Genomic DNA, 25,638 nt, shown 5'->3' on the forward strand with positions numbered 1-25,638 from the left:
CAGGAAGGAGACTACTTAAGGGGCTTGTTTTCTTAACTTACCTCATATCTCTTTATTTTTTCCTTCACTGAATTTTCTTCTCCTTTCATACTACCAATTTGTTTGTGCAACTCTTCAATCTTACTCTCTAGCTCATCAACTGTTCTCTTCAACTGTTCATTTTCCTCAGTCAGCTCTTTGACTTGATTTTCTATACTATTTCGCACCTCTTGTGCAGCATTTCTTTCACTGGCAAGGACAGCAGCACTCTAGTGAAAACAAATCATGTCATGTTTAAAAAAAAAATTGATGCTGTTTTCTGACAGAAGTTTCATATGGCACCACAGCAAATACAGCTAGGATATAACATTAAAATGTCGACAAAGAATTTAATTTAAAGTCTGTATGCATTACAAACATGCTTTTTTATTATTCATATGACTCTGGGAGAACACACAAGGAGCATTTTTTTCTTCTCAGGCATACCTACGTGCTAAAGTAACATACAACACCTGAACAGTCTCATGCCTGCTGTCACATATTTTCACCTTAACATCTTCCTCTTTATTGCCCTAAAATATTTTCATTACCAAATCCCATTGTTAGGTAATTCCAAGTAATCTAAAAAACTCAGACACCAAAAGCCATATGGACCTTTAAGGAAGAACATATTGATGATGAGTGTCTTCCACAGCAACACAAAATTTAGGCAGTCTCGCCCCACTGCTTATTCCAAGCACTAAAACACTCTACATCCATGCAACTATTTGTGATCAACAAATGCATCAACTTAGGGAACAGGATCAACTGTAACATATATACACACAGATAAATATAAAGAGATCTTGACAGTTAAAAAAAAGGCCGGGGGGGGGAGGTGTTACTAGAAAAAAGCCCCAATCCATTTCAAAACATGGTCCCACAAAGCGCTATGTCAGCACAGAAGAGCAGATGGTGAGCAGGCATGAACAAGCAATAGAGACTGGAAGTACCTTACAGTGGTACTGGTGCAGCTCTACCTGCATCTCATACAGCCCACACATGGGGCTGTACTTAGTAGAAGTTCTGCTTGGTTTTCAGTTACTGCCTGAGGATGGAAGGAGTTTAGCTACTGAGTTCAACTTGTATTCAAAAAGATATACTTTGTATTTTTTCAGAAACTCAAATCAATATACAGCACAAAGACAAATTATAATAAACTAATCACAATTTATCACATGTGGTGACAGATTTCTTTTTTGCAGGGTAACTGGCTGCAGCATGTAACTTTTCAGAGCTAATCATCACCTTAGTCTCACCACTTACCCTCTCTGAAACACCCTACCATTTATTGTGGAAACCATGAGTGGAAGTATGTATCTTTATTGTTATACTATCTATACTGTTATACTATAACACAGGCCAAGTATGTACTTGTAAACATTTAATTCTGTGGAGTAAAGAGCTGGAAGGATTTCATCTTTGCTCTTCATTGACTTGTCAATCAGAATCACCTCCAAAGAACACAGTCTAAGATATAATTTGTGGTTCTTGCTCTTGGGCATCCAGGGTCTGATACAAAGCAATACTCTGCAAAGATCTGGTTCTCATGTATAGGCTCGCTGCCTTCCATTAAGGCCTTAAACAACAGAAAGAACACCAGAACAGACACATGAGTCAATCTAGACCAGCATTCTCTCCAGTGGCCATAGCTGATGTTTATGGACAAAAAGAGCAAGAACTACTATGGGGCAAGACTTTCTCCATTACACATTCCCAGCTCTCACTGTTTTTCTTCCATGAATGTATCATCCATTAATTTCTCTAATCCTTTTTGAATCCATTTATACCTTTGGCCTCTACATTATCTGGTGACAATAGGTAATTACACATTAATTACTGAAGCATAACATTTTTGCATGTGAAATTGTGTTTATCTGGCTGAAAACAAAAGAAATCCTACAGAGTGGTTTGGTAAGAAACTATTTTGTGAAATATTCACTTTTCAGTTATGCTATTTTTGATTGTAGCTCCCCATTTTCCCCTCCCCACCCCCAAAAGAAATAAGTAAGGTTATATAAAAGGGTGTTTACAAAGTGCGCCCTCACTAGATTGTTTTCTAGCAAGCAACAGCTTTAAAATCATGCAAATTAGTTTGATAAAGCAGTAACTCAGAAAACACTCAGACTGTCTACAGGGTCAATGAACTTATACAAAACCTGGCAGCATAAGTAGGCTGACAAGTTCTGGTCTTTTGAAAATACTGAAAAAACTTGTTCTTCTAAGTACACAACTAGTTAAAAGCTCTGAAATACATCTCTGTTGATGCTTTAAGTTCTCACATACTGAAATTTCAATAGCATTTATATATTCCTTTAATTTTTGCTTTAGCATACAGCAAAGTTTTACTAATTAGCAAGCACTTCACCAGTGGCTCCTTTTTGTCTCATTTCCCCTTTCTGGAGCTGAGTGAAAGCAGCTGAGGCATGCTGGGGAGTTCAGGGAAAGGAATGTTGATTTGTCTGTTCTTTTTCATCCAACCGCCTACACAGGGCTGCACAGTAAGAGAGGACTGCAGCAGACCCACACTGTACCTGAAGATTCCACTACCTCATCTACCATGGTTTGCTCTACTTTCCCAACACAGGAAGTATTATTTACTTAGAAGTACATGCACACACAGATCTATATAGATGAATATACACATAAATACATACATATATATATGTATTTAACCTAAGAGGCTCAAAATTAAGTTCAACCTACACTGATGCAGTAATATCTAGAGATCTGCTCCAGCCTGCCTTTTGCTGCTTGTATCTTAGGATACTGTTCCAGCCACTAAAATTAAACTAAACTGGTATCCTCTCTCCTTTTTCAGTATGTATTTCAGCAAGTTAGCAAGATGCTAGGTAAATATATATAAAAGGTAAAGAAGTATAAAGGGCAAGTTACAAGTATCATCTTCATTAACCTAATTTAAAATCTTGGAAATAAATTGGGTATATAAGTAAAACCTGCCTAAAGTTCCAGCTGCCTGAGTGACTAGCACTTAACCAGCAGATCTCCACAGGTCTCTAATGACCTTGGCACCATTACAAGGGTTACACCTTCACGTGAACGAACTGTTCCCAAACAATTTCTCTAACATGTTAAGTACAAAATTCCCTTATTTCACCTGGAAGGGGTATGTCTTAAAAAATACCAACAACAAATATATACACTCTCACACACACACTTTTTCAAGATGGTAGGAAAACTCCCTTAGTATATACAGGGAGCTTTACTGTATTTTAGTTGGAAAATGGGCATTTTTCTTACTTATCTTCTAGGGAGAGTAGAAAAAATTTTCTTCACAATGCACAATTCACTGTAAACTATTGTTTCAAGATCTTTTCAACTTGTTTCAGAGAAGACTGAGAAGAAACATAGGAGTATCTATCCTATCAGTTTACCTTACACAATTGTACTATACAAATAAGGCATGGAAGATCACCTTCAGGATATCATTCAGGATGACATTAGAAAAAACAATACATGAGTATCTTCAATTTGATAGTGAAATTTAAACAAAGTCAAACCACACAAATACAATTTAGATGTTCTTTGAGTAGAAAATGCACACATAGCATCACTTCTCCAAACGAGCCAAATTACACAGCTGGGTTTACATAGAAAAAAAGCCTATATTCATTTATCCCCAGTCTAATGAGAATTGTATGCAGAGCTCTTCACTGGCATAAATGAAGCTTCTGGTTATAATAGCTTTTGGCAATACATGCTATATCCTGTAGCATATTGCCACAGAAAGTTAGGGTATCAAAAAACTCTGCGCCTCTTCCTTTCTCCTTTCTCTCTGCGCCTCTCCTGATGGAGGTACACATCACCTTGTACCTCCCCCTCCAGGTCCTCTCTTGGGAAGACAGGTCAACATGATAGAAAAGAGCCTAGGTATCATTAGAAAGAATATGCAAAGGAGACAAGCACTGAAATGTAGTTCTGACAGACCTTGTAGTGACACTATTAGGGGAGAACACGGTGGAGAGAGATCCCCATCCATATATTGAACAGTTACATAAGGTTCAGGCCAGCAGCTATCAAATCATACATGGACACTGCTGAAGCAGAAATAGCTGGTTGCATCCTTTGATTATGGAACCCTACCACACAGCCAGTGTACTCAACCAGCCCCAAGCAACTAGAAGGCAATATTACTCATGTAGAGACCATACGTTAAACTTACCAGTCTGTCATTAGAGATGGCCCACTATATTCTGCATAAAATTCCCCTAATAAAACATGCCAGTAGAAGATATGAAAACCACTGCACTGAAATTACAGAGAAATTACTATGTACATTGATAAATTCTGAATACCAATTATTGCACTTCATAGGCTAAAACTGAACGTGGCAACAGCATAGACAGTTTAAACTGTACAACAGATGGTATTTGCTAACAGCCAGTGGTAATCCTATTCTCTTTGGTTCTGTCTACACGAGCAAGAAGGCACAGCTTTCATTTAAAATTCAGTGACTGGCTCACACATTCAAAAAAGGAGTTGAAAGCTGTTTGCAAAAGCGTTGAATTAGAGTGGGTTAGAGCGATAAGGATGAAAGCAGAAGGATAACTGAACACTATAGGGCTAGTAAGTACAAATGACGAAAAAAAAGCCAGACAGGGAGAACTAGCATACACAGATTGTGCTGTGGATTCATACCCTTCTGTCCACATGATTAATTTGTAATGGTGCTGTACATAAACAGTGTGACTTAACAAAAGGTCCTTAAGGCTTGATGACACTACACCAGTTAATGACTCCTGTTGGTACCCATTCATAAATCCTTTACATTGCTACATTTAATATTTGGGGATGTTGGTAAAGTTTTGGCAATCATTTTAATTAAGTTTATATAAATTTAACCCATGGTAACAGAACTGGGTAAAGGTCACAAAGTAATTATTTAAGCTGAATATGGAACACTAACGTTGTTAATATAACATGATCTTTCATTCACAGAATTGTGGATCAGCCTCTTCAGAGAGTTGAAATGAGATTATGTACATAAAGACGTACAGAGCACATAACAGATAAAACTGGTTAAACAAGACTCTTGAAGACAAGAGCTGGAATGAAATACTGTATATTCAGACATATTTGCCATACAAACACACCCCCCCCCCAAAAAAAAACAAAAACAAAAACAAAAAAAACACATAAAAAACCAAAACCAAACCAAACAACAACAAGCCCCAACCCCCCCAAAAAACAGGGGGGAGGGGAATTGTATCAAGCATTGAAGTGGGCTCTCTGGATCTTAAAATTAACATATCTCAATTCCAAGACTGCAGTTTCTTCCCTATGATATATAAACCACGCTTATTTCTTTTTACTCCCACTTGCTAATTGTGGCAGTATGTTTTCACAAACCAACTTTTAAACTATATTATATTATGGAATTATATTTATGTAAGGTAAAAACCCTATAGCATTTTCCTTGTTATGTTTGTTTGCCTGCATTTGCTTTGGTTTTCCTTCCAATCTGCCTGTCTTCACTCTGTCTTCCACGGCATTCAGTGCCTGCTATTCCCTATGTTTAGCCTGTTTCACATTCAGATTTCCAACTCTTCAATCTCTGAAGGAATAATAACTTCCTCTTAATACCCACATCCTTGCAGACTTCTTAAACACACACATACCTTCTTCTCATTTATTATTTTTGAATACATGAAATATTTTATTATCCTTTCTCAAATGTTATCATGTTTAAACTCATGATTTAAGACTGAGCAAGCCTTATCAGCAGACTTAAGCTACAGAGATTAGGTAAAAGAAGCTGGAAATGGGTTGCAAATTTCTGAAGAAAGCTGAAAAAAACCAGAAAGTAGCCTGTCTGGAAGAAAGAAGACACAGCTGTAATGATGAGATCCCACAATACAAAGTCCTCTGTGACTCCTAGAAGATAAGCTTCTGCATTCTGACATTGTCATTGTGCTATACTACACATGCAGTAGTTTCACTTATTAGCCCAGCAGTGGACCCAAACCACTATGAATAAAACAAGTTATCAAATCCTAAAAGAAAGGTCCACTGCAAAAAATCAGTTTCTGACCACAAAGAAGATCAAACATGGAGGAAAATTATCTATGACAGTCAATAACCATTGAATTTTTTTAATAGTTCTCATACATTTTAATTCTGAAGCTTAAGGATTAGTCAATCAGCTTGAGAACAAGTCAAGGGTTTACAGTGGAAGAGGCTGTTGCTGCAGAAATAAAGGAGTGCTGCAGAAATGAGTGAGGCAGTAAGAGAAAGGATAGTTTTACAGCTAAAGTACCCAAATAAAGCCCTAGAGAATCTGGACTCTATTCTTGTCTCTGCCAAAGAGCTCCTGAGGCAAGTCACTCAACCAAAACTTTCCAGAGGGGATAACTGCATGCTCCTTAATTTCCTTGGTTCTTGATTTGAGACACTAGGGTTTGGTTTCCAAACTCTTGAGTGCACAGTTGCAACTGAAGTCAGCAAAAATTGTACCCTGAATATACCAAGGACTATCTAATGGTTAACATTATGTTAACCTCGGCACCTCAATTTGAACATGCACAACTAATGGATCCTTTTGACAGTAATCTCTCTACCTCTTACTTTCCTATACTTAATACGGGGAATAACATTACTCATGAGCTTGCAGCTATGCTAGGAAAAGGAATTAAAGTTTGTGAAATAATCAATATAATTCTTTCTTCAGAAGTTTTTAATAGTATTGTACTGAGTGTAGGAACAGACCAAAGTGTGAAAAACATTGATAAATGAAATATTCTAGCATTGTGTTTAACTGAGTACAAAGCTACTTTTAACTCATAACAGATGGATGAGAAGAAAGTGAGAGAATGCATGCACATACATATGTGTACTATTTGATTTGATATGTACACCTGATTTATAAAGTTTTACCTAGTGCAGGTCTGCTTATCTGAGCCCACATAGTCACAGCTGCTGGAGTGCATATGCATGCAGCATTTAGTTTTCAGCTTTGGGCCTAAGAAAGTTACTCTCCATAAGGGAACCTGAGCAGTGAAATTCAATTCCCTCACTTCTCATCCTGCTCCTTTCAGGTGTTTTGCCTAACAAGAAATGAATCTAATAAAGTTTGGGTTTGTGTCTTTGTATATAGTTGTATACGTGTCCAGAAATATTTTTAAATACATTAAAATTAGTCAACACCAAGTTTAAATAAAACAATAAATATTGTTCCAACTCCTTTATTGCAGAAATCTCAGTAAAGCAAATATATTTATATACTATTCTACTCTCAACTTTGGTGCAAGCAGTGAACAGACTTAAAGAATCGGAGATGAAGATCAGTTAGTACAAAAAGCATCAAAATCCTTCCCACCACCCACTATTGTGTAAACCCAAAGAAACTGGACAGAACACACAAACAGGGTCTTCAAGATGCAAATGAAATATTCTATTTCAACCTGAATACAGCAAAAAACCCCTTGGATAGGAATGCAGAAAATGTTCTGTGACTCCACACCTTTTTTTACCACACCCTCAACACTGGCAAGGACATGAGAGTGGTTGTGTAACTGATCATTAAAAAATGGTTTTGGCTGACTTCAGTGTTTCAGCTGGTGAAATTCCCCTTTGGCAGTGACTGCACAGTACGGGACCTTTAGAGTCCTTTTACAAAATACAGGAAGAGCTAAAGTGAGGGGAAGCTAAGTATCTCATTCACAGCTTATTAGAGTTGTTAAATTTTGGCAGATTCAATGTTTATTAGGCACAACTCAGCAAAATTTTCTAAAAACCTTCACATTGCCTTTCAGAATCAAGTTCAACTGAGTAGAACTGAATTCAACCCATTAACTGTTTGTTCTTTAATTGTCATACTTGAAGTACAAATCTAAAGAATAAATCTCCATTCAAAATGAGCTAGAGCACAAACAGAAGTTTTTTTAATGGAAGTAACAGACTTTCAAATATTCTTTCCATATTCATACTTGTGGAATCAAAGTAAATGACACAATAATCTTCCAAAACCTTCTGAAAAAAAGGGAATGGTATGGCTGCTCACTTCATTCTATTCCTGGTGTGGAACAGTTAAGGTATCAAGGAAGACACTGTCTGCTGAAACCAACTCTAAAGTCTCATGGGCCACCTTTTTAGGTTGATGCTGGACTAGTAGTTTAACTTCTTGAACTACATGTAAAAAGTTTCATGTGGCTTCAGGGATTCAGATCTACCCAGCTCCCTCAGATGATCCTGAGGGGGTAGCAGTGATGGAGATATTAAATGCCTTTCTATTGTCTTTTCCTCTCCTTTTTGTATATAAACAAATCAAGTTTAAATAAAACAACTAGACACTGATTTCTCTAGGTAACATGCAGGTGATTTCCAAAGAAAGAAAAAAACAAAACCAACATACACCCAAAGACTGACACCCAAGGAAAAAAGGACAAATATACTCAGTCTCTCCGTAGAGACAGCCCTTTAATTGTAATCTTTATTAGCTCTTCAGAGAGAGCTTCTGAAATCAGTATTATTCAGGTATAGTCATCTAGTTTTTAAAGCTTATGAATGCAAATAACAGGTCTTTATTTCTGTTTGTAGTTCTGGTATTTTTCCCCACTAGGGCCTTTAGGCAATTCTTCTAACCTCAGACGCTATTTCTTAAAGCGGTTGGAAGCCCTAGGATGAATGACACAGTAACAGTGGATAGCACAGATAATAAAATCTCATACATCTAAAGAGGAATGTGAAAACTCCTTAAAGGCAAAATGGGAGTGTTAGGCTACCACACCACCCCCTAAAAAAAAAAACCAAACAAAAAAACCCCCAAGCTTCTGGAAAAGAGACTAAATGGCCTGAACGGCTTTACTGCCTTACACTGATAATATTAATTCTTCCCATCATCTCAAAATGAGGCTTAGCCTACTTGAACACATGGCTATGCCTTTGGAAGTTAGCTATCATTAGTTACCTATTAAAAGGGTCAGTGTGTTTTTATCTCTCAGTGAGGTACACTGCAACCAACCTGAATCATCAGCTGTACTTCAAGAGATTATTCAGTAAGCAAGTGCACAAATTTACAAGCAAGTCAGACTGTCTTTCCTTCCATTTCAGCTAGAGCCATTCTATTAACTGGTTAAAAATTATTCACTTGTGACAGTTTAGAGACAAGACTTGTTTTCTTGCAAGGCCATGTTCACTGATCTGAACAGTATCATATCCTTAATATTATTTCCAAAACTACTTAGGTTTTCATTTACGAGATATAATGAAAGATTTAAATGCCTACATTTTAAAATTGAGAATGCACCCTCCCACCCTTTTTTTTTTTAAATACAGAGCATATTAAACAAAATTTCCCAATATAGGCATGACCTAACATTTACACAGTTACAAAATCCAGAGCCAGGAAAGTATTAACCTCTCAATCAGTAGCTATACCATTGTCATATTATCCTCCTAGCTATGTATCATGACATACTCAGACTGGCTTTTACTAACAGTTTTTTCAAGGTCAGAAGTTGTTGCAAAGACTGGAGTAAAATATTAACTAGGTCTGTGTTCACATTGTACCATACTGAATGGACTTACACAGCCAAACACTTCACATACATACACAAACAAACATACACTTTCACAGGACAAGCCACCTGAACATACATATACTGTCTGCTGCTGCTAAGGATTAGAGATCCTCCTGATGGTATTAAAGAAGCATCTGACTGTACAGGCTCTTGCCAACTTTCAGAAACAAAACACCCCCACAAACAACCAACCCCCCTTCCCAAACCAGACTAACTGAAATAGTCCTGGCTGAATAAGGTTCACAACAGTGAAATGACTATTACAGATAAAACAGATTTTTTTTTTTTTTTTTTGGTCTTATTTAGATGTGGTCCAATCCAACTCAAACAGAACTTCGCAGGACAGTTTTGGTCAGAGGCTTTCTTGACTCTACATACAGTATAAAAACCACTCAGTTGTAGTTTCATGGTACTGTCTGCATGCAAACACACACATCTCCCCACTAAATAAATGGAGGCGTAAATTGCATGGAAATGAAACACCAGAGGAACTGGAACTTAAAAAGCTTGCTTTAGCACCAAAGACAAAGTCACCAAGTTACATCTTCAGTGTGCTTTAGAGGCATGTTTATTATTTTTGTTGACAACACAGCTAATATTCCATAATTTGTTTGGTATTTCATTTAATGGGTGCCTAAAACATGCACGATGCTATTACCAAACAACTTCCTTTCCATGCACAGAACAGATACTTAGAGCAAAACAAATCAAATCTGTGTCCCAGATTTTCCATATGCAGTTCTAAAATAAGTGTTTCCAACAACAATGCCTATTTAAGGACTGCCTGCAGCCTTCCTTCCACCATCACACGTCTGTCTGTGCACCCTCCCTTCTCTTTCCACCACTCCATCTGTGTTTGTAGGACCACAATGGAAATCAATCAAAAACATACCAGGCTTTTAGAGGGCTGGTAAAGGAGAGCAGAAAGAAAATGAATAGGGGGAGGGGGGGGCGGGAGGGGGGCAGGTCATGAAAGAGGAAACATTCACCTGGACCAGTCACTCCACTATTCTTTGACTCTGTATACATCTTAGATCAGTTACCAACCGGCTTCTACCATTGAAACAAAAATGTGTTATTTCAATATGGTAAAGGCTGCCTCAGGCAAGCAAAGGAAAGAAAAAACCCACCAGTGGCATTTGAAATCCTAATTCATCTTCTCAAAATTCTTTCCAATTGTTGTGTATCTTGTTTGAGGTGAATGGACTAGACCCAGACACAGCATTCAGGATGCAGATTCAGATGAGTTACGGATGTATGTATACAAGGCATAAGGATGTTCTTATGCCCAAGTAATTCCTGTCGTATAATTTGTTTCCTTTACTGCTATTAAGACCATGTTTTTATAGACCTATTTATTAGAACCCCAAGATTTCACCTTAGAGTGGCACAAGTTAGTTGGGATGCTATTGTTTTTTTCCATATATATAATTTTACAGTTACATAAATTAAATTTGTCTATCACCTTATGTACCAAAATATCTCTGTGATGTTCCACAATCAGTTACGTCTTCACTTTACCCTGAGTAGCTTGGGTAACCACTGTTTGGTGTTTGTACAGCATTACTCCAAAATAGGTTCTCAGAGTATACTAAATGTAGTTATGTTTCATTTTAAATTTAAACTATATATGCCAAGCCATTTCTACGAGAAAGGCATACACAGTATATATCAGTATCATTTACAATGCTTAAGCTAGTTTTTGTTAAGCTTCTGCTCTATGTGGGAGATTTTTACTAGCTTTGAAGAAATATATTATCAGGTTAGGTAGAAAAAGATACAATATTCACTTTCATTTCAAAGTTCTTTACAGGTCTGTGCTAGATTCACCTAAATTCACACTCACTTCATACAGATGGGGAAAAAATAAAAACAAAACCAAAGCAGCCTATCATCTACAATACTAAAAATTTTATATTATATTCTTATTTTAAAGGAGTACAATTTTAGTTTGTAACATGTACAGAGGGTAACCACTGTCTTTTGCTGTTCCTACCACTTGCTCTGGTAAAACTCCTTCTTCTCTTTAATCATATCCCATGCCTTAACACATACATGTCAGTTAAAGCTCCCATGACCACAAGCTTCATTACATTCTTAAATGTGTTGATAAATGAATCAGCTTCTAAACTCTGAGTGTCTGTTCTATCATTCTGAGGACAAGGTCAGAAGTATGATGAACCCTGAATAAATTAGTCAAGGTCGGGCTTAGATAAGCCTCTTCACAATGTGATGATTACAGCTTTTTCTAAATAACATAATTTGTGCAGACTGCTTCTCAAAACAGACATAAATTTGACAGTGCTGTGCAGTTTGCAACTGCACTCCTGAGCTGATACAATTTCAGTGGAATTTGAACAGTACTAGTTGCAATTTGCTACAACCTTTTACCTACAGTATTACATTCCAAAAGCTACTTCCAAATTTTACTGAAACAGTGGCACTTCATCTACAGTGACAGATCACTCATGGTTAAGTAGTAAAATTCTGGCCTGTTGTGTTGTATGGTCAGATTAAGTAATATAAATGTTTGTACTACATTAAAACCAGGAGGGGTTTCATATTCATTTCTGCTCTAGCACTTGCGGTGATGGAGAAATCCATTTTTAATTAGAAAGACATTCATTTTTTAATTTATTACTAAATTAAAGGTAATTATTACTCCACAGAGGTACGTTATGGAAGAGTAAAACTTTTACTATTGTTAAATGGAAATAGTCTGGTCTCAGTCTTAATAAACAAGCAATGAAGTTAAGAACAATCACAGCCATCTCAAAACCACGACAAGCAAAAAAAGTAACACAAAAATGAGTTAAAAAGGTAAACTGTACAAAGAAAATCAGTATCTTAATACCTGTGGCTTTATATAACAATCTCTATTAAAAAAAAAAAAAAACAAACCCCAAAAAATAAAAAAAAAAACAAAACCAAAACCAATCTACCACATTAGCAAGCATGAGAACAGAATCGCACATGACAGACAACCCCGCTCTGTTCTCCTATCAGATAACCTTGAGTATGTTTCTAACATGATTTCAAAACAGACCTATGTGGCATTCTAATCACACAGACTAAATGCACTGTACATTACTTGCCAACCTATCTGACGTCTCCAGCAGCTGAAAAATTCTTGTATTCTCAATCAACAGTATTGATTTAACACTAGCACAAAAATTACTTCCTTTCTCCCTGCAAAAACTTCCTTTTCAGCCTAATACATATCACAAAACACCTTTATTCAGTGTACCAATTTGGATGATACAGAAGTAACATAAGAACTAACAACCTTGTACCTACAGACTCCGATATACCCTGATCTATCAAACATCAGTATCCATATTTTCTGTATGATAAACCACTGTTACAGCATTTACACACCTGTTTTCCTCACTAAATACAACAGAATGGCCCTTTCCACTAATCTTCGATGTAAATTTATTGTATCCCACCATCCACTATAAATCTTTCCAGCTTCAATAATATAAAATAATATAACAGGTCAAGCAGCTTCAATTGTATAAAACATGATTTTCACACACACTGTTGGGTATTCCAGATTAATTACAAGACCAATAATTAACATCATATGTAAGATCACAGCAGATCACTCATCTAAATCTCTGCAGACTAGTTATACTTTCCTGATAGATGATATATCAAACTCAACAACTAATCTCAGCCAGCAGGCATGGAGATAATGCTGGGCTTCAAAAAATCATTAAGGGTATTAATACTAGCAAGATATATTAAAAAAAAAAAAAAAAAAAAAAAAAAAAAACAACCAAAAAAACCCAAACAAACAAAAACCCCACACCTTCCAATTAAGCATGATAAAAGTTTTACTTAAAATAAGAACAACAAAAATCACTTGAAGTAAAATTGGAAAAGTAGAACTGGTGCTTAGAGCAACATTAATTAAATTTCACTTTCGAACATCTTATTAAATTTACTATTAGATAGACTATGTCATGCAAGCAAATAAATGCTATTTATAGCTATCTCTAAGCCACAGCAACCCAGTCATAGAACCATTTCCCAGACTGTTATTGTTATGCCAAACAGACTACTCTTTCATTTCTTGTCAGTCATAATTACAGTTCCATAATTGAAATACAGTAAATTATCATGCAGTAACTTTGAAAGATGGTTCACTGAGGATAAGCTGTCACTACAATTACTGTATAATAAAAAATGATAATTTAAATGTTCTACTTTTCTCTCAAAGAAAAAAATTAATTCAGTTCAAGCAGCTCAGATGAGTCAAATATCTTCATGATGATGTAAACAAAGAGAAACAACACATTTAAGCAAAGCCAAACAATCTCAAGTAGAAGTCCTAGGCTGCATAAACAAACCAGTGTATATAAACTTTTCTAACCACTGAAGAAAATTGCATATTTAAAAACAAACCTTTAAAAGAATACTCTTTATCAGAATTCAGTTATACAATATCTATCCAGCATCTTCCATATGTGCTCCTATTTTGCTCATAAAGCATATAAAGCTTTGGAAACTTCTTTCAAGTTTCAAGCTTAATTTTAATTCAGTTCTACATTATGTTTTCGGCCATGACTAGTAGGATAATGGCAACTCACCTAATGCCAATGAGGTGTGGGTAAAAGATATAAGTTAGCATGGACATTTCTAAGCATAAAACTGAGCCTACAATTTTGACTTACATTGGCCAAGTGCAGTTTGCCTTTAGAAATTTTCTCAAATATTTGACAGAAATAAAATGAGGGAAGGGGATACAGAAAAGACACAAATAACTGGCATTGTAAAAATAATGCTCAAAATTTTATGAGAACTGTTCCCTTACAAAAAAAAAATCTTTCAATAAATTCCTACCTGCTGTCTCTGCAAAGGTAACTTCACAAAGAACATCTTTTGGAAAACAATAACAGATATGGACATCTGAAAACTGTTCCTATTCTCCCCCTCACAAAGACTTCCTGCTGATGCTGGAAGAGGCAATTACTTCAGTTCTGTTTTCCTCCTGCCAGCTTCCAGACACCCACTCCCTGCTGTTTCCCTTGTGCTGGCACTCATTTGACCATTCAGTAAACAAGATAAGCTCAATAAATGAAAAGATCACAAAATAAAACAAAAAAATCCTAGTAGTAAGTAGTTCAAGAGACAAGGTGGGACAATGTAACCAGGGAACAGGATGTGACACAAGGAGCTGAAGGTAAAATAGCAGGCTGCAAAGAACCGCAGAGAACTGCTAGAAGCTCCAAAACAGTAATTTCAACAGCATCAGTGGCAAACCATACTCGCACTCTTCAGGGCATCCTCAAAGTTTCAGTGCTTCCATTTAACCCAAGACAAGCAAATGGCCCTCTGTACTATACTCCCATCTATTCCCCTCTCAAAGTTTGCAATGAAGGAAACGTAGTAAATAACTGCCTGAAGAAAGGGCCACAACTTCAGCTGTGATAAACAATCAAAATGTTATGTAAGTGTATCAAAATTTATTATCAGCAGCTAAGAATCTCCTAGCCCAAATTTTTACCTATTTATTTTGCTAAGAAAATATTAGCATCTGAAAGCATCTAGTATGGGACATCTGTGAGAGGTACAATTTTTCCCTGCAGAGATTAATTGTAATTACTTATTTCACCTCTGTTGCTTTCTCCAGGCTCTGTTGTAGATTGAGCAATTCTTTATTGTGTTGCTCTTTAAGTTTATCCATCTCCATGTCATGGCTAGACACTTCTTCTTTTAGTGCTCCTTTTAAAGCCGTAAGCTCTCTCTCTCTCTTTCTCAAAATCTCTTCTTGTTGATCTTTTGCTATTAATACTTCTTGCAGATCCTGCTTCATTTGCATCAGCTCCTAAAGGACAAAATTAAACACAATTGCATGACAAATAGCTCCAGCAGATGTTCCGTTTGTGTTTCAGAGAAGGAAAGCATCTAAGTATAAGCTCCCCAAGGCCAACTTCGTTTTGTATGACTAACATATTTTTGGGGGCTTTTATAGTAAGCTAAAAATTTACTAAACCCTAAGACTATTAGAAGTATAACATATCGGTGATGTTTTAGATAATGGGTCAACATATCTGATGCTGCAAAACTATGAAAATATTTTGATGGTGTATGTTCTGCTGTCTGTAAATAAAGCAGGAGCCTTTTAACAACTCCCTCAGTCCTACCTTCTGTACCAAAGAGGCAGATAAGAACAAAGAAAAAACTTTGTTTCCCACACTGTAAGAGAAGTGAACCCAATAATAATTCCTTGTCATCTTTTCTGCTGGAAAGAATAAAGAAAGTTGCTTCTGCAAGTGCTGAAGACAAAACAAGTGCTTCCCAACAGAGTCCATGGCTTTACACCCTTCCTTCTCCCACCATGTTCCCCCTAGAAGTCATTTCCCCTCTCCAAATTGCTGGGAAGGAAGAGGGTAGCCAGTGAATCTGAAGAACAAATACACACATTCATGTATACAAACACAGAATAAAATAACAGCAACAATCAAAAATGTACAGCTTCAAGAATTATCTCATTTGGTATTTCTCAAGCTGTGAATAATAGCACTTTCAAAAAGAATGTAAACTTCCCCTGCACTGAAGCAGTATCAGTACATCTAAACCATTTCTGGCACACATCATCTACTCTGTCCTTAAAAGCCTACTATGAAAGGGATTTACTACCATCCAGATAGCCATGTTCCACTGTTTAATTGTCTGTATTGATAGAAAATGTTTTCCAACACCTACTTTAAATCTCTGCAGCCAAGTCTTATTTCTTACTCTATCTCCACACAACATAGGGAAATTGATCACTATCTCCTTTATAGCAACAGTGTAGGAGATGTGCTTTTGACCCTTCCCTCACTCCTCCATTCAGATTGAAGTCCTTCTTCATAAGTAGTTTTTTTTCAGTACTATCACCATCATTCCAGATATTCCCCTATTTATGTAAAACTTTCAACTGCATTGCCTGAGATTTAAGACAGTAATTTAAGAGAGTAATCAAATCTCACCTGCACAAAACAAGGTAGTTATTCTACTCAGCATGTCTTGCATACAAACATCTTTCATGTTCCTGAGATCTACTGTCTATGCCTTTGCTCCCTATTTTGCATGTTAACATTTAGCTTCCATTTCTTAAGCTAGTTCTTTGCACTAGTATTAAGAGAAGTTAATTGTTTGGGTACTACAAAGTATTAAGATAATTCTGAATTCTAATCTTCCTCTTGAACCATTATGCACTGATACTCTCACACACCCTTATCGACTAATTTAATAAGCAGTGTTCTCTATTTCATCATCAGTATACTACTATAACCAGGGCTACAGCAAATTCCTCTTTCATCCCAAGGTGACAGAAAACCCATAACCCTTTTCTTCCTCTTTAGACTCTATCCCTTTTCTTCTCTCCGTGGTTCCATCAATAGGGATTCAACAATTTAGAGACTGCTTTAGTGAGTTTTTTAATTTTCTTAGTTGAATTTCATCTGGCCTTGCTACTATGTACACCTTCTTTAAACTGATCTTCCCTGTTGTGACCCAAAATCCTATTTAATTGTTAAAACTGACTGAGATGATTATCTGGTAATAGTGAATAACTCAGCTGTCCCTCAACCATTATGTTATTTGTTCTCCTATTCTATAAAACAATGGTACTTATACTTTGTATTCCTTTTACTGTTAATGTAGTTATTATAACATGCTTTCTTAGGTCACCTAATAATGGTATGTTGTTTTGGATTGACAGAATGGGAAAAGCTAAGCCATGTATTTCGTCTACCTGTATCTCGGCTCCCACTTTTTATACAATTCTTTTGATTTTTTCATCCTCCCTCTGGTACTTTATAACTAACCTCAATCAGAACTTCTTTCTCCCCCTCATCAGTATGTTTTGCGTTATCCAGTTCATCATGCATCTCAGAGAGCTGGTCTTGAAGATCTCTGATCTCAGTCTGGTGTTGCTCCTGCTCCATCTTCACTTGAAAAAGCCTCATCAGGAAAAATCAGACGGGATTTTTTAATTTGTAGAAATACTGATTTGTTCTTTCAAGTACTAAAAAGATACAAGTATCTATTCCCATGCTCCCCACAAGGGAATGGGATATAACGAGGTAGAAAAATGAAATGTCAGAGTGGTAAAAATGAGAACTCTTTTAAGTAGATATTTAAGTGGAAAGTTGTATTTCATTTTAAACCTGGTACTATATTCATGACTAAAGTACTCAAGTGTTTCCATATTTTAAAGACTTGAACTATATATAATGACCATGAAAAATTAAAAGCAATTCATGCTAAGAGGAAGACTGTTAATTCAGCAATCTTTCTTTTCCTTCCAGATATTCTAAAAACATGCCTTTTTAAACATTAGAAACATTTCCTACAATAACAAACGTCACTGTCTGATTCCATTAACATATTCTGAAGACACAGCTACTTTTAATCTAAAATGTTTAAGACAAGGTACAAATTCCAATGAATAACTTTTCTAGAATTAACTTACTCCTCTAGGTTTTGCCTGAGTTCCTTCTCGCTTTCTTCCAGCTGCCTTTTTAAGGCTTCTTTTTCACATATACTTTCATCAAGTTGCAACTGAAGATCTTTCAGGCTTGCTCGTGTAGCATCTCTCTCTTCTTTGGAATTTTGCTGATTCTGAATTTTGTACACCAAAAGTTAAGCAAGATAATAGACTAAACATAAATAAACTAAAAGCTCTTTTTTATTATATGAAAGAAGCCATTTCAAGACTTTGATATTTTTCAGTTGTAGAAGTGCTTATTAATTTATGAATATTAAAAGCTTAGAATGTTTATTAAAACACACAAAGCACTGCTTTTCAATTTTTGTTAGAAATGCAAGAAGTGAAGTCTCCTCAGTACTATCTAATCAAATATATCGATTCTTATCACAGACTCAAACTGCAAACCAAAAGAAGCCAAGCTGTCCTTCTCATGTCTTCAGAGTATGGCTGTACTTAATTACTTTGAATTCAGCACTGCAAAAATAATGCTGTGAGTATTAAACAGCAGCTAATGAGTAATACAGTTTGTCTCTCACTCCATGTCTGTCTCACTGCAGTCAACAGATTAATATTTACCTCTGTACATACCCAAGAAATTTTATGTGCGTTTGCCTAACATTTTTATTCACTGCTCCAAACTCCTTCTCAAATACTAAGGAAGAGATTTCTTAAAAAGGGTAACTATGCTATGAGCAACTACACTTAAAATAAAAGGTCTTCTGTAAAAGCAGAGGTGTATCTGGATTAAAGAGAATATGAAGCAAAAAAGATTCAGCTGGTTGATCAGTTGTCACTTACTTAGAAAAGTATATTTGAAATAGTCAAACGCTTTATACCAACAAAGTTCCGTACCCTAATTTCTAGATCCAGTTTTTTCTCTAGTTCTTCCACTTTCCTTTCAAGTTCTGCTTTTTGTTCCACTAATGCTTTTACTTCAGCTGAAGAATCCGAAACCTACGATTAAATAGAGATGTTTATTCCCACAGAGCCAAGACGTTCTTTGACAATTGTTTTTTAAAATCTAAAGTAAAGCTACAAGCAAAGCTAATAAAGTGTAGCATCAACTGCCTGAGCTCACCAGGGACTTTTCATATGGGTCAAGCCAAGCTACTATTTTCAAAGGAACCATGATTTGATTTTCATAAAACTTCTTGGTAATTGCTCAAGGTAAGTTGCCAATAATACAGAAAATATACAAAACCTAAAGAAAAATTCAAATTAGGCACCATATGAATTAAATCACGAGTACTTGGGGACAAATTTGACTGAGATATCACCAATTACACAAAATGGACATCAAAGGGATTCATGCTTATATGTCAAGACAGATTTTCAAATGCTGGTTTTTGGTAATTTCTTAAGATGTCTTTTATATTTTCATTTTGACTAATTATAGCCCAGGATAAAATAATCATCAAAAGTAAGCATTTAATCCTTCTTATGCCATCACTGCAACCACTAAGCATTTCTTCACTTTGCTTTAGAACTGAAAAAACACTGCACCACATAGCAGGCAACAAAAACTTCTCAGTAGGCAGATCGTCAAATGCCATTATTGTAATATGGCTGTTAAACAATATCCTAGATTACTCCTCTTCTAAATTACAAATTAAAATACTCTCTCCACTTATATATCTATTTATATCACTATAATGAGAAGATGCTCCACCATTATTTTTTAAAGTTATGTATGTTAGCTTTTTCTTCAATCCAACAACCTTTTGACGTTCACATTAAGTTTGCATCTCTCTCCTTCTTAAATGTAGAAGTTCTCATGGTAGACTCCTTTACATTCTTTTTTAATTGTTAACAAAAAGATTTCCTATAAATCTCCTCAGTGCATGATTAAAATTAAGCTATACTACTGAGGGACTACAAGAATAGTCTAATTGAACTCAGTGATGGGATTCAAATTTTAAAGCCCTGCCTGAACACTGTATCACTATGAAACAAGCCCAAGTAACTTAAAAAATTGCTTACCTGTGTCTTTCCAGCAGCTCTTGACTTTAAAGTCTGAATTTTCTCAAAAACTAAGTTGACTTTCCTCTTTGTCGCATCGTCATTATCAGCACTTCTAAAACACAGACAGCACAAGTAAGCAAAGATATGATCAAAGGTACTATTTTGTCAACATCAAAACAAATTCAGTGTACAAACTATTGAAAATCACCACCATTAAAAAAAAAAAAATCTAATATGAACCAGGCAGAAAACATCTTAACTATGATTTCATTAAACCCTTTAAAGAGGGGCTGTTAAAAATTTATATTCTAAATGTTTTCTTAAAAAAACAAAACAACACAACAACAACAAAAACAAAAAAACACTGAACTCATTAATTGCAACTCTTCTACAAGACTGTAGCTGCAGAAAGACAGGTATTCAGCACGTATATTATCCAAACATACTGAAATTAGAAGTAATTAGTATAAGGTTTTCAAGTCCTGACTACTTCACCATAAAATAACACTTCAACAGCTCCCAGAACCTGCTATATCAGGAATGCAAAGAAATTTAAGTGCATCATGTATATTTTAATTCAAATGAATAAAATATACATAAATAAAATATACAAATGAATAAAATTCTCCTTCCTTCATCTTTCAATAAGTTGTCATTAGAAAATACCAAGTAAAGAAGAGTTACAGGTGGACAAAGGATTAAATGCACAGCAATAAGAGAGCTTCTGTCAAACCTTAAGAGATAACACTTTTTTGTTGTTGTTTAAAAAAAAGTCCACAAGCTTAAACTCCCATGGGGTATGATTTGAATTCTTCATGAACCTCCATATCACATAAAGTTTAACTCCAGATGTATTTAAAAGACAAAACATATACTGATTTACAAATGTCAAGTAGATTTAATCAAATCCTGTACAATACCTTATGTAAGTCCTGATTGCCTAGGTATTTTGAGATCCTATAATGCCTTAAAGGACACAGCTGAGATACAGAATTATGAAGGACATTTCATTTAGTTATAGCTTTGATTTTACAGTTTCACATTTTCAATGTAATAGAAAATAAACACGGAGAAAATACAGTCTCCTCTCCAAAAGTTAACTATGTTTACTAACCCTTCCTTAAGGTAATTGTAAAGTATCTGTTTAGCAGTCTCTTCATTTGTTTGCTGTGCAAGATCTTGCTGCCCTTTTAAGAGATCAGGAGTTGCCTAAAAGGACAAGATAAAATGTCAAAAAATATAATCCTATGAGGGTTGTAAATACAACCTGTACGATTTAAGTTCTCCATTCTATTCTATTATGAAAACATTTATGTACTGTGGACCTAAAGTTCAAAGATCCACTGGAGTTTTGGCTTAGTGCAAGAAGAAAACATACTCCACACCAAAAGAAAGAAAACATAATTTTGCATGGAGTTACATATATTTCAGCATCGTACTTTTATGCATTTATGCTTAAGAATCATCATAACATCATTTACAATAATCTTATTTGGCCCCACCATCTTCCTTCACCCATACAAGAATAAGCTGTTTTACAAACCATGTTTTCTATGTCTGCAACTACAGGAATAATTTTTGTATTTGCATTTCTCCAGAACAACTGTGCTATCCCATTTGGAAGTATTGTGTGATGGGAGTTTGTTCCAATGAGAAGCAGAAAAATATGCATTTAACCTGTCCTGGTTTCAGCTGAGATAGAGTTAATTTTCTTTATAGTGGCTGGTATGGGACTATGTTTTGGATTTGTGCTGAAGACAGTGTTGATAATACAGAGATGTTTTAGTTGTTGCTGCACTAGTCAAGGACTTTTCAGCTCCCCATGCTCTGCCAGGTGCAGAAGAAGCTGGGAGGGGACACAGCCAGGATAGCTGATCCAAACTGACCAAAGGGCTATTCCATACCATGTGACACCATGCTCAGTATATAAAGCTGGGGAAGAAGAAGGAAGGGGGGACATTTGGAGTGATAGCGTTTGTCTTCCCAAGTAACTGTTACGCGTGATGGAGCCCTGCTTTCCTGGAGATGGCTGAACACCTGCCTGCCCATGGGAAGTAGTGAATTAATTCCTTGCTTTGCTTTGCTTGTGTGCGCGGCTTTTGCTTTACCTATTAAACTGTCTTTATCTCAACCCTCAAGTTTTCTTACTTTTGCTCTTCCGATTCTCTCCCCCATCCCACCGAGGGGGAGTAAGCGAGCGGCTGCATGGTGCTTAGTTGCCGGCTGGGGCTAAACCACGACAAACAATATGACAGTTTTAGTATGCTAGAGTGCAAAACACAACTTAAAGAGTAAATTCAAAATTACCTGTATAGCAGGGATGGATGAAAATGTTTTTACAGAAATCTTCTTGGCTCCTGAATCAGGTGGAATTGTGATTCGGTTTGGCAACAACAAAGTAGAAGTTACTGTTCTAACTTCCTCTCTCTTACTCTGTCCTGGGAGTGTGGATGACCTAAACATCAAGCTCTCTGTATCAGCTCCATTTTGTTTATGGTATTGCAAAGAATTGAAATCGCTGTTCTGAGTGTCTTTATCAGGTAGTTGCAGTTTTCCAACACTTCGAGAAGAAATCTTCATCTCTTTGGAAGGTGACTTTTGATCTCTGGATAACTGCTTGTGAAGGCAAACTTTAGATGGTCTCAGCAAGTGCTCAGTTGACTTACCCAAGCTTTTACTGTATTCACCTAAATAATCTGAATTTACATCAAGCCCGAATGACAAGGCACTATCAACGCTTCTTGATCTTTTACGATCATCTGGATGAATTCTGTTCCTTCTTCCTGACCTACCTCTTCTGTGAGGATCGACTTTCTTATCAAACTTCTCAATTAGCTGATCTACTCCTGGAAGTGAACCAGTGTCAATATCACGGCCAGTTCCAGGCAAAAATGGGATATATCTTCTGTTTTCATGCCGATTAACGTTGTCTGCATAGATGGCATACTCTTGGTCATCAAGTAAAAATCTGTATAAAGAATTGGCAGAAGTGGGAGTAGCTGATGAGGACGACGATCTTCGTGAGTCATCCAATACTGGCCCAGCTGAATCTTGTCTGCGGAAGGGAAGAACATCTGGTCTAGGTTTTCTTGTCTCCGGATAAGCAGTGGGACTAACACATGGGGATCCTCCTGCAGATGAAAACGATTCTGAAACACACACTTCATTGGGGCTGATCGTGCTACTGGGACAATCCAACAGCTGCTTATTTTGGTCTTCTACTGATCTGTTCAAATGTATCTTTTTTGAATTTGCTTTGGTTGGCTCTGCAAGATACGTATTTGTTTTCTGTAGGGACACTACTTTAGATGAGGAAATCCAAGGCTTTGCTTCAGTTTTGTCTTCATCTGCAAAAGACTTAGATTTGCTGCACACAGAAGATTGGTAATTATCCAAGTTCAAGTTATTTTTTTCAGGATCATAAGGCTGTAAAAGTTCAGGATGTCTTTGAAAGTTCAACAGATTGGAGGATTTTGTTGTTCCATCTTTAAAATCTGATATTCCATTTTCCTTTTCATCCAGATTGGTTATCTTTAGGCTTTTAAGCATACAGAGTTGTATATGCTGTGTTCCAGGAAACTTTGTGTGTTCACTGTTTTTGTCCTCCAACTTAAAAGCAGTATTGGAGTCTGTGGCTGGCTTGCTTACAGTCTGAGAAATGACCTGCTGTTCTTTTCCAGAAGGAGGGGGATTTTCTAACAAACATCCTTCTGTATTGTTTAGTACTATGTAAGGATGTCCATCAATTCCTTGGACTCTAATACTGACACCATAAGACCCCGTCCTAGAATTTTGTGCATTTCTAGTTTTTTGAGTCTCCTCACTTGCAAGTTCAAGAGTGACGTCATAGTCCTGCTGCACGTGCTTAAAACCAGCAAAATATGGCTCCATGATTACCAGAGGATTACAGCTGAATAGAAGAAAAATTACAAAAATGTCATTGTTTTAAATACTTTAGATTATTTCATTAATTACTTTATTCCACCATTCAGTGTGACTATGAAGTAATATGCAGAGAAATCAATATACAAGCTGGACAAAGCCCAATGCAAATGCATTGCGATACAAAGACAAATGTCTGACTGACTGATTTTGGATCAACGTAATGTTATTTTATGACTGTAAATGTTAAGAAATAGCAGCAGTTAAGATTACCTACACAGAGTTGGTGCTAGTTGCTTTGGAATAAAATTACTTCAAATATAAGACATTCTAATACAATTCTTTGAGTCCAAGTACCTTTTATTTTGGGTATCTCCCACTGTATTTACTGAAAGACTGTACCCTTCACAAATCAATGACCATTTTATAGCCAGCAGTTAGTACCAGCCATATTAACATTTAAACATAAGCCCAGGAGAGCAAAACACAACCAGACAGTTTTAGGTTATGACTTTTAGGTAACTAAAGCACTGCAAGGAAGGTCAACAGCCTCATGCCTTTGAGTTGCATTTTTATGTACCTGGTTTTCAACATTTGTTTCTAAAGACATATGAAAATAAACTTTTTCATTTATTATCTCACAGCCATCCATAAGAATAAACTTTCCTACAGATTAATTTGAACAATCCTCCAGTTGTGGTCTTGTTCCAGAAAACTCTAGTTGCTATTTTAAAACAGGTACTTTGCTGAGCAACAGAAATGGAAAAATACTGCTAGTATTTCCAAGGCTGATAGTACCTTTTTCAGAAGCAACAGGAATGCTAACTCCAGCCTATACATGCCAAAACTGTTTCAGTTCTAGAAAACAATAAATTAAACCCTACCTGCGCTTTTAATGTTAAATGCCATTCTTTCTTTCTGTAAGAGGTGGTTTTGTGGGTAGTTTTACTTTACTACCTGTTGCATATTATGAGCCGACTGTCTAGTGGCAGAGGCAATGCAGCGACAGTAAGAGCTGTGTCTATAAAAGAATGGAACACAAGACTTTGTCAGACTGACCAAACCTTGAGGGAATAAACTTTTGAACTGAGCTGGAGAGTTGAGTAATCACTGAAGCCTGACAAAACCAAGATCACTAAACAACGGTGAATAATCAAGAGGAAACCGAAACAACAGGATGTCTCATGGAAAAACAAACCTCTGCAGCCAGTTTCACTCTCCTGTGTATCTTAGCATGAACCATCTCCCTCAGATATTCTTATCAACAGTAGAATTATCATTTTTTCCTGACCATGAATCAGAAAGTTTGGCTCAATATTCATAGTATGCTAGTTTCCACCCAATTCTTCCTTCTAGCAGGATAGCTCCCCTCAAAAACCTCTTCCTCTCCCTAAAAACTAACTCCAGCTCCTCCTCAACAGTAGGCTCATCTGAAGGAATCAGTGTATCTTTCTCTAAATACAATGCCAGATATCAAATGATTATTTTAATGAAGGAAAAAAGCAGTCTCACTGTCAAAGTATTCCTTAGATATTAAAAGATTTGGTGAACTAGTTAAATTCACCAAAATTAATTCAGGGCTTAAATTCACTTAGTAAAGGGAAGTAAATAGACACTATGAATTCGATCTCCACTTAAGACTTCCTGGAGTAGGAAGAGAAACAGAACAAGGGAAAAGCAAAGATGAGCCGGAGAAGGCTAAGGGAAGTGGAAAAATGAAGGAGCAAGAACAATGGAAGGAAACAGCAAGGA

At 36.2% G+C, this 25,638-nt stretch overlaps 1 protein-coding gene across 10 annotated transcripts in view; it reads right to left on the reverse strand.

The window, feature by feature from the left end:
- CGNL1 (cingulin like 1) overlaps positions 1-25,638 on the reverse strand; it is a 72,308-nt gene that overhangs the window by 31,354 nt on the left and 15,316 nt on the right. For 9 of the 10 annotated variants that reach the window (XR_012776234.1, XM_075505924.1, XM_075505927.1 and 6 more), the window contains exons 2-9: positions 22,312-23,914; positions 21,119-21,213; positions 20,023-20,116; positions 18,895-18,996; positions 18,025-18,173; positions 17,378-17,513; positions 15,178-15,390; positions 42-248 (exon numbers count right to left, since the gene is read on the reverse strand). Coding sequence is in view for 9 of the 10 variants with exons in the window: in XM_075505923.1 (XP_075362038.1) it covers positions 42-248; positions 15,178-15,390; positions 17,378-17,513; positions 18,025-18,173; positions 18,895-18,996; positions 20,023-20,116; positions 21,119-21,213; positions 22,312-23,914 (2,599 nt within the window). In the remaining variant the exon portion in view is untranslated. The remainder of the gene's footprint in view (positions 1-41; positions 249-15,177; positions 15,391-17,377; positions 17,514-18,024; positions 18,174-18,894; positions 18,997-20,022; positions 20,117-21,118; positions 21,214-22,311; positions 23,915-25,638) is intronic. The other variant, XM_075505931.1, reaches the window with a different exon arrangement.

This window comes from Mycteria americana, chromosome 6 (genome assembly GCF_035582795.1).
Source record: "Mycteria americana isolate JAX WOST 10 ecotype Jacksonville Zoo and Gardens chromosome 6, USCA_MyAme_1.0, whole genome shotgun sequence".
Lineage (NCBI taxonomy): Eukaryota > Metazoa > Chordata > Aves > Ciconiiformes > Ciconiidae > Mycteria > Mycteria americana.